Consider the following 16,726-nt stretch of genomic DNA (forward strand, 5'->3'; position numbering starts at 1 on the left):
AGTTTTTTTTCTTCCTAGTTTATCTCTCTGTCATTTAGTGCTTATTAATGCTGATGAAAAAGTATATATCTTCTTCTTTATTATTGTTTTTTTTTCTTTAGTTGCTTTTCTTCTATCCTTTAATTTTCTCTTATTTTTAATATGAGTTTCTGCTTAAAAAATTATAAATTACTATTAGAATTTCATACTTAAACTATAAATTTGGTACTTAAATTATAAAATTTTCGTTCCACTGCAAATATATTTCGAATATGAAAAAACTCATAATAACAAAGTTTTAATCATAATGTCACGGATTTTATTCAATTGGTTTTATAATTTTTGAACATAATTATTTTTTAAATATTTTTTTTGAAACTGTGAAATTTCGTAGCCTTAGTACGAAATTTGTACTTAAACTATAAATTTTATATTTAAACTAGAATATTTAAAAAAATCTAGAAGATATTTATCTGACGTCCAAACAATATGAAACTAATTGGATAAAATCGATTACATCGTAATCTAAAATTTTACTATTCACAATCTCTTCAAATTATGAATTTATCTGAAGAGTTTTTTTTACCAAAAAAGAATAAAAAGAAGAAGAAAAAAGATATATAGGTTTGGAGAGGAAGATGGAGTAATTTCGAGCAAAAATCAGTCACACATGTTGATTTCGAACATAAAAGAAAATCATAGGCTAACAAAAGAGTCATGCAACTGATTTTATTTATGCTGGATCTAAGTGAGGATAACAAGACATATGCATCCACTAAGTTATACATACATACATACATACATATATATATATATATATATATATATATATATATATATATATATATATATCATGCATCTCCTCCCTCCCTCCTTCCCTCCCTTTATTTATCACAGTTGCATGCATATTGAAGTTTGATGATGGCAATCTCAGGCATGCATGCGATCAGTTAGGCATGAGGTACAGCCCAATTGCGTTAAGGTGAGCGCCGGAGCGTCAAAAGAAGCCGACGATTATTCCACCGGTCACAGGAACAGCATCTCCGTAGGACCCGCCCAAAGACGACGTTCCAGATTAAACAATGGATTCAGATTCCTTTTTATTCTCTAATCTAATAGTCATGATTTCTTTATGATTTAATATGTGATCTATGGGTTCTTTTTGTTGATAGCCAGTTTGATATCGTTAAAGTTTGATATTTTAAGAAGAACGTATGCTTACGTAGCTTAACCAAACCAAGTCTCTCACTCGAATGGTGATGAGTGATGAGAAGAAGGAAATATTTATATAGTCCGACACGATGGATCAAATCGAGATCTAACAATTGTAGCACGAGCTTCACGATTCAGTAAATTTTATTTAAAGCTTTGAATGGTTCATAATATATTAATATCATATTTTATTTTTTGGTAGGTATAACTGATACTGGGTCACGGGTATGGGTGTGTAAACATCCATTTCTTTGCAAACTCATGCAACTGATTTTATTTATTCTGGAGCTAAGTAAGGATAACAAGATACATCATACATACATACATACATACATACATACGTATATATATGCTATCGTGTATCTCCTCCCAAGCTCTCTCTCTCTCTCTCTCTCACTTCCTTTATTTATTACAGTTGCATATATATATATAAGCACGCATAGGCATTCATCCTCCAGCAAGATGAAGTTGATGATGCCAATCTCAGGCATGCGATTAGTTGGGCCTGAGGTACAACCCAATTGCATCAAGGAGATCGCCGGAGCGTCCGAAGAAGCCGACGATCCTCCCACTGCTCACAGGAATAGTGAAAGGAGTTCCCTGCGTTTGATCACCGTAGGGCCCTAGAGTTTTATGATTGGTGGCAAATTTGAGTGACCTTATGCAATCCGCTATGCTGGAGGCATAAGGGCCATGAGTCCCGGACATAGCTGTTAAGTATTCCCCCTCTCTGAATGTAATCTACACAATTAAGTTAATTAATTAAGGATAATTACTACAATATCAAGGCCGAGCTAGCTAACGAGAAGCAAATACCTCATGCAAGGTTCCACTGGCATTGCCCCAAGGTCCAGCCGTGTGTAACTTCCCATCGACGTGGTACTGAAAGGAGAAGGAGTTGATAACGTTGCTGGCGTAGATGGTTATTTTGACAAGGCGAACAGAGGATTTCTCCATGTCCCAAGGACTCCCTGCATTTCCACCCCAGAGCCCAACCTGTACGAGTCCAGCCTGCAGAAGGAGACCAAGTACGTAGAACAAACTATTAGTATCATGCATGCATGCTTGCTTGCAAATAAGAAGAACGTATCATACCAGTTCCATGTCTCTGTTGAATCTAGTGGCGGTGATGAGTGAGTGATGAGTGATGAGAATGTGAAATGAAGAAGGGATATGGTGGGTATTTATAGAGCCATATAGATATGTAACTTGTCTTGGAGATGAGAGATGGACGATCAATATCTCTAACGATATAGTAAAGCTTTGGAATCTAATTAACCTACCCCATGACGTGGGTTAACTTGGGTCGTCTAATCTCTTCTTTTTTAAAAAGAAGAAGAAGAAGAAGAAACCATGTGACAGAGAGAGTATAAGATCGCCGCGTATTACAATGCATGTCAGCTAATTTGGAAGAACGTTAATTGATTCCAAACAAACATAATAATGCATGTCAACTAGTGATGGATATTTTGCAATCTGATAAGAGGGTAGCTACTGATCACTGATCGGATAGCACAACAACCATGGCCAAGTAGTGAATTTGGAACGTATCAAAATTACACGTCAACTATTGAGGATGAATATAAGTTTTTGGTTCTCTTCTTGTAATTAATCTCAGAGGCATTTTTTAAGGAACCCTATTTCTAAGGATGCAATATTATATTTTGTATGTTTTAGTTTCTGGGAATGTTTCGGGCAACATGCAATAAGATATGCATCGCCAATCAATTCCTTCTTGAGTCTTTTATATGCTATACGGAGCATCTCCAACGAGACTCCAAAACACCAAGTTTGGAGCCCAGTGTTCGGTCGAGCTTTAAATAGGGCTCCAAAGTTGGAGCCCCATCTAAAAATTTGTTGTCGAGCTCCAATACTGTTTAACTTTTAAAAATGTTAATTTTGTCCTACAAAAGCTTAATCTGAAAATTTAAATTCCGTATGTATTTTTTATTAAATAATCTAATTAATTAAACTGAATATATAATTAATTTTGGTAATTAATTTTTAATAAAAAATAGTACTATTGAAAAGGTCTCATCGAGATCTTTAAAATGAGTCTAATATTAAATTTTTTAAGTTATTTAAAATTTTTTATTTTTATTTTACGTAATATAATTTCGATGTATTTAATTAAAAAATAGTAATTTTAAATTTTTTCTGAAACTATTGAATATTAGTTTTATTATAAAGATATCGATGAGAATTTTTTAATCATATATTTTTATTAAAAAATAACAACATTAAGATGACTTATTAAGTGATTTAAATATATATATATATATTATTAATTAAATAATAAATATAGAGCTCTATTTATTGGAGTGCACCGGGCTCTTGGCTTTTGGGCTCCAAATATGGAGCCCCTCGCTTACGATATTGAGGGCCTGTCAGTTAATAATTTAATAAAAATATCATGTATTTTTTGTTTTTATTGTTGTTTATTATCGTACCATCTAGTAACCTTTTTTAACGTGTGGAAAAAATGGGTTGACTCGGTATATTAAGATACTGGAGAATGTCTAAGAGTGGGATGAGCGGAGATTTTTATGGTAGAAATTATAATTGCCAAATAGCATAAAAAAAGGCTGAGAACTGAATAAGTTTTAGGTTTTTTTTCTACCAAAAAGCCACTTAATTTTTGTTTTTGTAAGTCACGTTTATTTTTTGTTTTCATTGTAGATGAGGTTTTTTTTTCCTTTGTTTCTTCCAAGTTTATCCTTTTGTCATTTAGTGCTCTTTAATGTTGATGAAAAATATAAGAGAGAAATGATCTATACCTTCTTCTTTATTATTGTTTTTTTTTTCTTTTGTTGCTTTTCTTCTATCCCTTAGTTTTACTTATTTTTAATATGAGTTTTTTTACTTAAAAAACTATGAATTACCGATAGAATTTTATACTCACACTATGAATTCCGTAGTTAAACTATGAAGTCTTTGTTTCACTGCAGATAGATTTCGAATATGTAAAAATAATTATAATAACAAAATTCTAATCATGATGTCATAAATTTTATTCAATTGATTTGATAATATTTGAACGTCAGATAATTATTTTTAAAATAGTTTTTTCAAAACTATGAAATTTCGTTGTCTTAGGAGGAAATTAGTATTTGAGCTATAAATTTCATATTTATTACTATAAAATTTTGAAAAAAATATCTAGAAGATATTCATCCGACACGTCCAAATAATATAAAACTAATTTGATAAAATCAGTGACATCGTAATTTAAAATTTTACAATTCATAGTTTCTTCAAATTATAGATCTATGTGAAGAGTTTTTTTGTACTAAAAAGAATAAGACGAAGAAGAAAAAGAAATAATAGATTTGGGAAGGAATAAGAGGGTAACTTCGAGCATAGACAGGCTAACAAAAGGGTCATGCAACTGATTTTATTTCGAGCTAAGTAGACATGATCATCGGGTAGGCCGGGTCGGATTCGGGTCAGGCTTTTCGGGCCAACCGGGCTTAAATATTTGTTCACGACCCAACTCACCAATCACTCGAGCTGGGCCAGGTTCGGGCCGGGCTAGAATAGTCTAGCCCGTTACTGCCCGTCTGCCCGTGAGAGATCGAGGTAGCCGGTTGGGCCGGGTTGGCCCGACCCACGAATCATTCGACCCAACCCGCATTTTAGCTATTTTAAGAATTTTTTTACTATTAGCTTATTTTAAAATTAAATATTTATGTCCATCTATTTAAATAATAATAATAATAAATTAAAAAAATTTAAATATGTGCTTTAAAAAAAATGTAAAATGATAGAGTACCAAAATTTTAGTTATTTTTTATTGTAGCAGAACAGGTAAGTACTGTAGCAAAACGGGCACGCTACTGTAGCAGAACGGGCGAGCCTAGTTGCGAGCCAAACGAGGGAGCTTTCGGGGTGGGTCGGGTGGGCAAAGGGCTGGCCCATGCAGCCCATGAGTAGTTTGGGGTCAGGCTAGGCCGGACCTAAATTGGGTTCGAGTCGGGCTTAGGCCGGTTCAAATTGGGCCGAGCATGGACGGGCTGGGCCGTTTGATTAAGTCTAGAGCTAAGTAAGGATAACAAGACATATGCATCCACTAAGGCATACATACATACAAACATATATACATATATACATACATACATACATACATACATACATATATATATATATATATATATATATATATATATATATCATGTATCTCCTACCTATAAACAATGGATTCAGATTATTTTCATTCTCTAATCTAATAGACATGCTTTCTTTATGATTTAATATGTGATCTATGGGTTCTTTTCGTTGATTGACAGTTTGATATCGTTAAAGTTAGATATATCATCCGTGACTTCACATCAACTTGGTATTGAAAGGAGGAGTTGATAACGTTGCTGTTGTAGTAGATGGTTATACTCTCAAGGCGAACAGAGGATTCCTTCATCTCCCAAGGACTCCCCTTCATTGCCCAACCTTCACGAGTCCACCCTGCATATTAAATGGAGACAAAGTACGTAAAAAAAACTATGAATTCCGTAGTTAAACTATAAATTCCACTGTAGATAGATTTCGAATATGAAAAAGATTATAATAACAAAGTTCTAATCATGATGTCTCAAATTTTATTCAATTAATTTCATAGATTTTGAACGTCAGATGATTATTTTTAAAATTGTTTTTTCAAAACTATGGAATTTCGTAGTTTTAGTAGGGACTTAGTATTTAAACTATAAATTTCATACTTAAACGATAAAAATTTTAAAAAATAATATCTAAAAGATATTCATTTGATATTTAAATAATATATAATTAATTGGATAAAATCACTAACATCGTAAACTAAAATTTTCCTATTCAGTCTTTTCAAATTATGAATCTATGGGAAGAGTTTTTTTGTACCAAAAAGAATAAGAAGAAGAAGAAAAAAGAAATATTGGTTTGGGATGGATAACAAGAAATTATGAATCTTTATGATTTAATATGTGATCTATGGGTTCTTTTTGTTGATAACCAGTTTGATATCGTTAAAGTTTGATATTTTAAGAAGAACGTATGCTTACGTAGCTTAACCAAACAAAGTCTCTCACTCGAATGGTGATGAGTGATGAGAAGAAGGAAATATTTATATAGTCCTACACGATGGATCAAATCAAGATCTAACAATTGTAGCACGAGCTTCACGATTCAGTAAATTTTATTTAAAGCTTTGAATGGTTCATAATATATTAATATCATATTTTATTTTTTGGTAGCTATAACTGATATAGGGTCACGGGTATGGGTGTGTAAATATCCATTTCTTTGCAAACTCATGCAACTGATTTTATTTATGCTGGAGCTAAGTAAGGATAACAAGATACATCATACATACATACATACATACATACATACATACATACATACATACGTATATATATGCTATCATGTATCTCCTCCCAAGCTCTCTCTCTCTCACTTCCTTTATTTATTACAGTTGCATATATATATATAAGCACGCATAGGCATTCATCCTCCAGCAAGATGAAGTTGATGATGCCAATCTCAGGCATGCGATTAGTTGGGCCTGAGGTACAACCCAATTGCATCAAGGAGATCGCCGGAGCGTCCGAAGAAGCCGACGATCCTCCCACTGCTCACAGGAACAGTGAAAGGAGTTCCCTGCGTTTGATCACCGTAGGGCCCTAGAGTTTTAAGATTGGTGGCAAATTTGAGTGACCTTATGCAATCCGCTATGCTGGAGGCATAAGGGCCATGAGTCCCGGACATAGCTGTTAAGTATTCCCCCTCTCTGAATGTAATCTACACAATTAAGTTAATTAATTAAGGATAATTACTACACTATCAAGGCCGAGCTAGCTAACGAGAAGCAAATACCTCATGCAAGGTTCCACTGGCATTGCCCCAAGGTCCAGCCGTGTGTAACTTCCCATCGACTTGGTAGTGAAAGGAGAAGGAGTTGATAACGTTGCTGGCGTAGATGGTTATTTTGACAAGGCGAACAGAGGATTTCTCCATGTCCCAAGGACTCCCTGCATTTCCACCCCAGAGCCCAACCTGTACGAGTCCAGCCTGCAGAAGGAGACCAAGTACGTAGAACAAACTATTAGTATCATGCATGCATGCTTGCTTGCAAATAAGAAGAACGTATCATACCAGTTCCATGTCTCTGTTGAATCTAGTGGCGGTGATGAGTGAGTGATGAGTGATGAGAATGTGAAATGAAGAAGGGATATGGTGGGTATTTATAGAGCCATATAGATATGTAACTTGTCTTGGAGATAAGAGATGGACGATCCATATTTCTAATGATATAGTAAAGCTTTGGAATCTAATTAACCTACCCCATGACGTGGGTTAACTTGGGTCGTCTAATCTCTTCGTTTTTAAAAAGAAGAAGAAGAAGAAGAAACCATGTGACAGAGAGAGTATAAGATCGCCGCGTATTACAACGCATGTCAGCTAATTTGGAAGAGCGTTACTTGATTCCAAACAAACATAATAACGCACATCAACTAGTGATGAATATTTTGCAATCGGATAAGAGGGTTAGCTACTGATCACTGATCGGATAGCACAACCACCATGGCCATGTAGTGAATTTGGAACGTATCAAAATTACACGTCAACTATTGAGGATGAATAGAAATTTTTGGTTCTCTTCTTGTAGTTAATCTGAGTGGCATTTTTTAAGGAACCCTATTTCTAAGAATGCAATATTATATTTTGTATCTTTTAAGTTTCTAGGAGTGATTTGGGCAACATGCAACAAGACATTGCCAATCAATTTCTCCAATCTGATTCCAAAACACTAAATTTGGAGCAAAGCTCCATCGGAGCTTTAAAAGGGGCTCTAAATTTGGAGCCAGCAAGAGTGGAGTTTCAAATTTGGAGCCCCATCTAAAAATTTGGAGCTCAGCTCTAATACTATTTAACTTTTAAAAATACCAATTTTTCTCTACAAAAATTTAATCTAAAAATTTAAATTTCGTCGGTATTATTTATTAAATAATCTAATTAATTAAATTGAATATATAATTAGTTTTGCTAATCAATTTTTAACAAAAATTGTATTATTGGTAATGTCTCATTGAGATATTTAAAATGAGTTTAATATTAAATTGTTTAAGTTATTTTAAATTTTTTATTTTTATTTCATGTAATATAATTTCGATTAGAATTTTTTAACCATATATTTTTATTAAAAAATAATAACATTAAAAGGACTTATTAAGTGATTTAAATATATATATATATATATATATATTATATTAATTAAATAATAAATATAGAGCCATATCCATTGGAGTGCATCGAGCTCTTGGTTTTAAAGCTCCAAATATAGAGCCATTATAATATTGAGGGACTGTTATAGTGATTTATATGATTGTATGTCAGTTAATAATTTATCAAAAATTTCATTTATTTTTTACTTTTATTATTAGTTATATCGTACCATCCAGTAACCCTTTTTTTAATGTGTGGAAAAAATGGGCTGAGTCGTTGTATTAAGATATAGGAGAATGTCCACGAAAGGGATGAGTAGAGATTTTATGGTAGAAATTACAATTGCCAAATAGCTGAGAAATCATCAAAAAAGAGAGGCTAAGAACTGAAAGACACAATTGTAAAATTCTTTTATGAAGTCAGTCAGTCAGGTGTATATGTTTAGTCACGTAGCTAGTGTGTAGAATAAGTTTTAGAGTTTTTTTTTCTACCAAAAAGCCACTTAATTTTTGCTTTTGTAATTCACGTTTATTTTTTGTTTTAATTGTAGATGAGGTGTTTTTTTTCCTTTGTTTCTTCTGAGTATATCTTTTTGTCATTTAGTGCTCATTAATGCTGATGAAAAATAGAAGGGAGAAATGATCTATACCTTATTCTTCTTTATTATAACTTTTTTCTTTTGTTGCTTTTCTTCTATCCCTTAATTTTCTCTTATTTTTAATATGATAAAAAAACTATGAATTATTGATAGAATTTTATGCTTACACTGTAAATTCTGTACTTAAACTATAAAGTCTTCCTTTCACTATACATAGATTTCGAATATGAAAAAAAAGTGATAATAACAAAATTCTAATCATGATGTTATGAATCATAATTTTTGAACGTCAAATAATTATTTAAAAATTATTTTTTCAATACTATGAAATTTCTTTGTCTTAGTAGGAAATTAGTATTTGAACTATAAATTTCATATTTAAAATATAAAATTTTGAAAAAAAAATCTAGAAGATATTCATCTGACGTCCAAATAATATAAAACTAATTTGATAAAATCAGTAACATCGTAATCTAAAATTTTACTATTCACAGTTTCTTCAAATTATGGATTTATCCAAAGAGTTTTTTTGTACCAAAATGAATAAGAATAAGAAAAGAAAAAGAAATATAGATTTGGGAAGGAAGACGAGGGTAACTTCGAGCATAAAAGAAAATCATAGGCTAACAAAAGGGTCATGCAACTAATTTTATTTCTGCTGGAGCTAAATAGACATGATCATCGGGCAGGCCGGGTCGGGTTTGGGCTGGGCTTTTCGGGTCAATCGAGCTTAAGTATTTATTTATGGCCCAACCCATCAATCACTCGGGCCGAGCCGGGTTCAGGTAGGGCTAGAATAGTCTAGCCCGTTACCGCCTGTCGGCCCGTGAGAGATCGGGCTAGCTGGTTGGGTCGGGTCGGCCTGACCTACCAATCATTCGGCTTAACCCACATTTTAGCTATTTTTAGAAATTTTTTTACTATTAGCTTATTTCTTTAAAAAAATATTTATGTCCATCCTTTTAAAAAATAATAATAATAAATTAAAAAAATTTAAATGTGTTGTTTAAAAAAATGTAAAACTATACAGTACCAAATTTTTAGTTATTTTTTATTGTAGTAGAACGAGTAAATATTGTAGCAGAACGGGCGGGCTTCCGGGCCGGGTCGGGCTGGCAAAGGACTGACTCGTGCAACCCATGGGTAGTTCGGGCTCGGGCCAGGCCGGGCCTAAACTGAGTCCGAGCTGGGCTTAGCCGGATCCAAATCGGGCCGGGCATGGGCGGGCTGGGCCGTTTGATCAAGTCTAGAGCTAAGTAAGGATAACAAGACATATGCATCCACTAAGGCAGGCAGGCATACCTACATACATACATATATATCATGTATCTCCTCCCTATAAACAATGGATTCAGATTATTTTCATTCTCTAATATAATAGACATGCTTTCTTTATGATTTAATATGTGATATATGGGTTCTTTTTGTTGATAGACAGTTCGATATCGTTAAAGTTAGATATTTTTTCATCCGTGACTTCACATCAACTTGGTTTTGTAAGGAGGAGTTGATAACGTTGCTGTCGTAGTAGATGGTTATACTCTCAAGGCGAACAGAGGATTCCTTCATTTCCCAGGGACTCCCTTTCACTGCCCAACCTTCACGAGTCCACCCTGCAAATTAAATGGAGACCAAGTACGTAGAAAAGAACAATTGATAGCATGCATGCATGCATGCAATAAAGAAGAACGTATGCTTACGTAGCTTAACCAAACCAAGTCTCTCACTCGAATGGTTCATAATATATTAATGTCATATTTTATTTTTAGGTATAACTGATACTGGGTCACGGGGTATGGGTGTGTAAACATCCATTTCTTTGCAAACTCATGCAACTGATTTTATTTATTCTGGAGCTAAGTAAGGATAACAAGATACATCATACATACATACATACATACGTATATATATGCTATCGTGTATCTCCTCCCAAGCTCTCTCTCTCTCTCTCTCACTTCCTTTATTTATTACAGTTGCATATATATATATAAGCACGCATAGGCATTCATCCTCCAGCAAGATGAAGTTGATGATGCCAATCTCAGGCATGCGATTAGTTGGGCCTGAGGTACAACCCAATTGCATCAAGGAGATCGCCGGAGCGTCCGAAGAAGCCGACGATCCTCCCACTGCTCACAGGAACAGTGAAAGGAGTTCCCTGCGTTTGATCACCGTAGGGCCCTAGAGTTTTAAGATTGGTCTCAAATTTGAGTGACCTTATGCAATCCGCTATGCTGGAGGCATAAGGGCCATGAGTCCCGGACATAGCTGTTAAGTATTCCCCCTCTCTGAATGTAATCTACACAATTAAGTTAATTAATTAAGGATAATTACTACACTATCAAGGCCGAGCTAGCTAACGAGAAGCAAATACCTCATGCAAGGTTCCACTGGCATTGCCCCAAGGTCCAGCCGTGTGTAACTTCCCATCGACTTGGTAGTGAAAGGAGAAGGAGTTGATAACGTTGCTGGCGTAGATGGTTATTTTGACAAGGCGAACAGAGGATTTCTCCATGTCCCAAGGACTCCCTGCATTTCCACCCCAGAGCCCAACCTGTACGAGTCCAGCCTGCAGAAGGAGACCAAGTACGTAGAACAAACTATTAGTATCATGCATGCATGCCTGCTTGCAAATAAGAAGAACGTATCATACCAGTTCCATGTCTCTACTGAATCTAGTGGCGGTGATGAGTGAGTGATGAATGATGAGAATGTGAAATGAAGAAGGGATATGGTGGGTATTTATAGAGCCATATAGATATATGTAGCTTGTCTTGGAGATAAGAGTTGGACGATCCATATTTCTAATGATATAGTAAAGCTTTGGAATTTAATTAACCTACCCCATGACGTGGGTTAACTTGGGTCGTCTAATCTCTTCTTTTTTAAAAAGAAGAAGAAGAAGAAGAAGAAACCATGTGACAGAGAGAGTGTAAGATCGCCGCGTATTACAACGCATGTCAGCTAATTTGGAAGAGCGTTACTTGATTCCAAACAAACATAATAACGCACATCAACTAGTGATGAATATTTTGCAATCGGATAAGAGGGTTAGCTACTGATCACTGATCGGATAGCACAACCACCATGGCCATGTAGTGAATTTGGAACGTATCAAAATTACACGTCAACTATTGAGGATGAATAGAAATTTTTGGTTCTCTTCTTGTAGTTAATCTGAGTGGCATTTTTTAAGGAACCCTATTTCTAAGGATGCAATATTATATTTTGTATCTTTTAAGTTTCTGGGAGTGATTTGGGCAACATGCAACAAGATATGCATTGCGAATCAATTTCTCCAATCGGATTCCAAAACACCAAATTTGGAGCAAAGCTCCATCCGAGATTTAAAAGGGGCTCTAAATTTGGAGCTAGCAAGAGTGGAGCATCAAATTTGGAGCCCCATCTAAAAATTTGGAGCTCAGCTCTAATACTATTTAACTTTTAAAAATGCCAATTTTTCTCTACAAAAATTTAATCTAAAAATTTAAATTTCGTCTGTATTATTTATTAAATAATCTAATTAATTAAATTGAATATATAATTAGTTTTGCTAATCAATTTTTAACAAAAATTGTATTATTGGTAATGTCTCATTGAGATATTTAAAATGAGTTTAATATTAAATTGTTTAAGTTATTTTAAATTTTTTATTTTTATTTCATGTAATATAATTTCGATTAGAATTTTTTAACCATATATTTTTATTAAAAAATAATAACATTAAAAGGACTTATTAAGTGATTTAAATATATATATATATATATTATATTAATTAAATAATAAATATAGTGCCCTATCCATTGGAGTGCACCGAGCTCTTGGTTTTAAGGCTCCAAATATAGAGCCGTTATAATATTGAGGGCCTGTTATAGTGATTTATATGATTGTATGTCAGTTAATAATTTATCAAAAATTTCATTTATTTTTTACTTTTATTATTAGTTATATCGTACCATCCAGTAACCCTTTTTTTTAATGTGTGGAAAAAATGGGCTTACTCGTTGTATTAAGATATTGGAGAATGTCTATGAGTAGAGATTTTATGGTAGAAATTACAATTGCCAAATAGCTGAGAAATCATCAAAAAAGAAAGGTTAAGAACTGAAAGACACAATTGTAAAATTCTTCTATGAAGTCTGACGTCCAAATAATATAAAACTAATTTGATAAAATCAGTAACATCGTAATCTAAAATTTTACTATTCACAGTTTCTTCAAATTATGGATCTAGAAGAGTTTTTTTGTACCAAAAGGAATAAGAATAAGAAAAGAAAAAGAAATATAGATTTGGGAAGGAAGACGAGGGTAACTTCGAGCATAAAAGAAAATCATAGACTAAATAAAGGGTCATGCAACTAATTTTATTTCTGTTGGAGCTAAATAGACATGATCATCGGGCAAGGTCGGGTCGGGTTTGGGCGGGCTTTTCGGGTTGGGTTTGGGCCGGGCTTTTCGGGTCAATCGGGCTTAATTATTTATTTATGGCTCAACCCATCAATCACTCGGGCCGAGCCGGGTTCATGTAGGGCTAGAATAGTCTAGCCCGTTACTGCCCGTCGGCCCGTGAGAGATCGGGCTAGCTGGTTGGGTCGGGTCAGCCTGACCTACCAATCATTCGGCTCAACCCACATTTTAGCTATTTTTAGAAATTTTTTTACTATTAGCTCATTTCTTTAGAAAAATATTTATGTCCATCCTTTTAAAAAATAATAATAATAAATTAAAAAAATTTAAATGTGTTGTTTAAAAAAATGTAAAACGATACAGTACCGAATTTTTAGTTGTTTTTTATTGTAGCAAAACGGGTAAATACTGTAGCAGAACGAGCAGGCTTCCGGGCCGAGTCGGACCGGCAAAGGATTGACTCGTGCAACCCATGGGTAGTTCGGGCTCGGGCCGGGCCGAGCCTAAACCGGGTCCGAGCCGAGCTTAGCCCGATCCAAACCGGGCCGGGCATGGGCGGGCTGGGCCGTTTGATCAAGTCTAGAGCTAAGTAAGGATAACAAGACATATGCATCCAATAAGGCAGGCAAGCATACCTACATACATACATATATATCATGTATCTCCTCCCTATAAACAATGGATTCAGATTATTTTCATTCTCTAATCTAATAGACATGCTTTCTTTATGATTTAATATGTGATATATGGGTTCTTTTTATTGATAGACAGTTTGATATCGTTAAAGTTAGATATTTTATCATCCGTGACTTCACATCAACTTGGTTTTGAAAGGAGGAGTTGATAACGTTGCTGTCGTAGTAGATGGTTATACTCTCAAGGCGAACAGAGGATTCCTTCATCTCCCAGGGACTCCCTTTCACTGCCCAACCTTCACGAGTCCACCCTGCAAATTAAATGGAGACCAAGTACGTAGAAAAGAACAATTGATAGCATGCATGCATGCATGCAATTAAGAAGAACGTATGCTTACGTAGCTTAACCAAACCAAGTCTCTCACTCGAATGGTTCATAATATATTAATGTCATATTTTATTTTTAGGTATAACTGATACTGGGTCACGGGGTATGGGTGTGTAAACATCCATTTCTTTGCAAACTCATGCAACTGATTTTATTTATTCTGGAGCTAAGTAAGGATAACAAGATACATCATACATACATACATACATACATACATACGTATATATATGCTATCGTGTATCTCCTCCCAAGCTCTCTCTCTCTCTCTCACTTCCTTTATTTATTACAGTTGCATATATATATATAAGCACGCATAGGCATTCATCCTCCAGCAAGATGAAGTTGATGATGCCAATCTCAGGCATGCGATTAGTTGGGCCTGAGGTACAACCCAATTGCATCAAGGAGATCGCCGGAGCGTCCGAAGAAGCCGACGATCCTCCCACTGCTCACAGGAATAGTGAAAGGAGTTCCCTGCGTTTGATCACCGTAGGGCCCTAGAGTTTTATGATTGGTGGCAAATTTGAGTGACCTTATGCAATCCGCTATGCTGGAGGCATAAGGGCCATGAGTCCCGGACATAGCTGTTAAGTATTCCCCCTCTCTGAATGTAATCTACACAATTAAGTTAATTAATTAAGGATAATTACTACAATATCAAGGCCGAGCTAGCTAACGAGAAGCAAATACCTCATGCAAGGTTCCACTGGCATTGCCCCAAGGTCCAGCCGTGTGTAACTTCCCATCGACGTGGTACTGAAAGGAGAAGGAGTTGATAACGTTGCTGGCGTAGATGGTTATTTTGACAAGGCGAACAGAGGATTTCTCCATGTCCCAAGGACTCCCTGCATTTCCACCCCAGAGCCCAACCTGTACGAGTCCAGCCTGCAGAAGGAGACCAAGTACGTAGAACAAACTATTAGTATCATGCATGCATACCTGCTTGCAAATAAGAAGAACGTATCATACCAGTTCCATGTCTCTGTTGAATCTAGTGGCGGTGATGAGTGAGTGATGAGTGATGAGAATGTGAAATGAAGAAGGGATATGGTGGGTATTTATAGAGCCATATAGATATGTAACTTGTCTTGGAGATGAGAGATGGACGATCAATATCTCTAACGATATAGTAAAGCTTTGGAATCTAATTAACCTACCCCATGACGTGGGTTAACTTGGGTCGTCTAATCTCTTCTTTTTTAAAAAGAAGAAGAAGAAGAAGAAGAAACCATGTGACAGAGAGAGTATAAGATCGCCGCGTATTACAACGCATGTCAGCTAATTTGGAAGAGCGTTACTTGATTCCAAACAAACATAATAACGCACATCAACTAGTGATGAATATTTTGCAATCGGATAAGAGGGTTAGCTACTGATCACTGATCGGATAGCACAACCACCATGGCCATGTAGTGAATTTGGAACGTATCAAAATTACACGTCAACTATTGAGGATGAATATAAATTTTTGGTTCTCTTCTTGTAGTTAATCTCTGTGGCATTTTTTAAGGAACCCTATTTCTAAGGATGCAATATTATATTTTGTATCTTTTAAGTTTCTGGGAGTGATTTGGGCAACATGCAACAAGATATGCATCACCAATCAATTCCTTGTGGAGTTATCTATACGTTATAGGAGCATATCGAGCTCCAAAATCCTAAATTTGGAGTCCGATGGAGCTCCAACCAGGCTTTAAATGGGGCTCCAAATTTAGAGCCAGCTACGATGGAGCTCCAAATTTGGAGCTCAGCTCCAATACTATTTAACTTTTAAAAATACTAATTTTGCCCTACAAAAGTTTATAATAAAAATTTAAATTCTGTCTATATTCGTTTTTAAATAATTTAATTAGGTAAATTGAATATATAATTATATTTTGTATCTTTAAGTTTCTGGGAGTGTTTTGGGCAACATGCAACAAGATATGCATCGCCAATCAATTGTTTCTGGAGTCATCTATATGCTATAGAGCTTAGAGCATCTCCAATTGGGCTCCAAAACACTAAATTTGGAGCCCGGTAGAGCTCAAATTGGGCTTTAAATGAGGCTCCAAAATTTGAGCTAACTCCAAATTTGGAGTCCCATCTAAAAATTTGGAGCCTAGCTCCTATAATATTTAACTTTTAAAAATGCCAATTTTGTCTTACAAAAGTTTAATATGAAAATTTAAATTTCATCTATATTTTTTATTAAATAATCTAATTAGTTAAATTAAATATATAATTAGTTTTGCTAATTAATTTTTAAGAAAATAGTAATATTCAAAGGTCATATCGAGATCTTTAAAATGAGTCTAATATTAAATTATTTAA

The 16,726-nt window shown here is 34.8% G+C and overlaps 3 protein-coding genes across 3 annotated transcripts; all 3 read right to left on the reverse strand.

Annotated features, from left to right (window-relative positions):
- Nucleotides 1-1,437: 1,437 nt before the first annotated feature.
- LOC140798977 (mannose/glucose-specific lectin-like) lies at nt 1,438-7,440 on the reverse strand. The gene is made up of 7 exons (XM_073153070.1): nt 7,315-7,440; nt 7,036-7,230; nt 6,717-6,960; nt 5,519-5,649; nt 2,287-2,484; nt 2,008-2,202; nt 1,438-1,932 (listed from the first exon to the last, which is right to left on the reverse strand). Exons 1-7 carry the CDS (start codon nt 7,321-7,323, stop codon nt 1,687-1,689), a joined length of 1,218 nt encoding a protein of 405 aa, XP_073009171.1. The 5' UTR covers nt 7,324-7,440; the 3' UTR covers nt 1,438-1,686.
- Nucleotides 7,441-10,797: 3,357 nt separating this feature from the next.
- Nucleotides 10,798-11,777, reverse strand: LOC140798702 (salt stress-induced protein-like). The gene is made up of 3 exons (XM_073152706.1): nt 11,637-11,777; nt 11,358-11,552; nt 10,798-11,282 (listed from the first exon to the last, which is right to left on the reverse strand). The coding sequence occupies exons 1-3, from the start codon at nt 11,643-11,645 to the stop codon at nt 11,037-11,039; spliced, it is 450 nt and encodes a 149-aa protein (XP_073008807.1). The 5' UTR covers nt 11,646-11,777; the 3' UTR covers nt 10,798-11,036.
- A 2,760-nt stretch (nt 11,778-14,537) lies between these two features.
- Nucleotides 14,538-15,629, reverse strand: LOC140798703 (salt stress-induced protein-like). The gene is made up of 3 exons (XM_073152708.1): nt 15,383-15,629; nt 15,104-15,298; nt 14,538-15,028 (listed from the first exon to the last, which is right to left on the reverse strand). Exons 1-3 carry the CDS (start codon nt 15,389-15,391, stop codon nt 14,783-14,785), a joined length of 450 nt encoding a protein of 149 aa, XP_073008809.1. The 5' UTR covers nt 15,392-15,629; the 3' UTR covers nt 14,538-14,782.
- Nucleotides 15,630-16,726: the final 1,097 nt, after the last annotated feature.

The sequence above is a fragment of the Typha latifolia genome, chromosome 12, assembly GCF_019914945.1.
Source record: "Typha latifolia isolate L0001 chromosome 12, TyphaL0001v2, whole genome shotgun sequence".
NCBI lineage: Eukaryota > Viridiplantae > Streptophyta > Magnoliopsida > Poales > Typhaceae > Typha > Typha latifolia.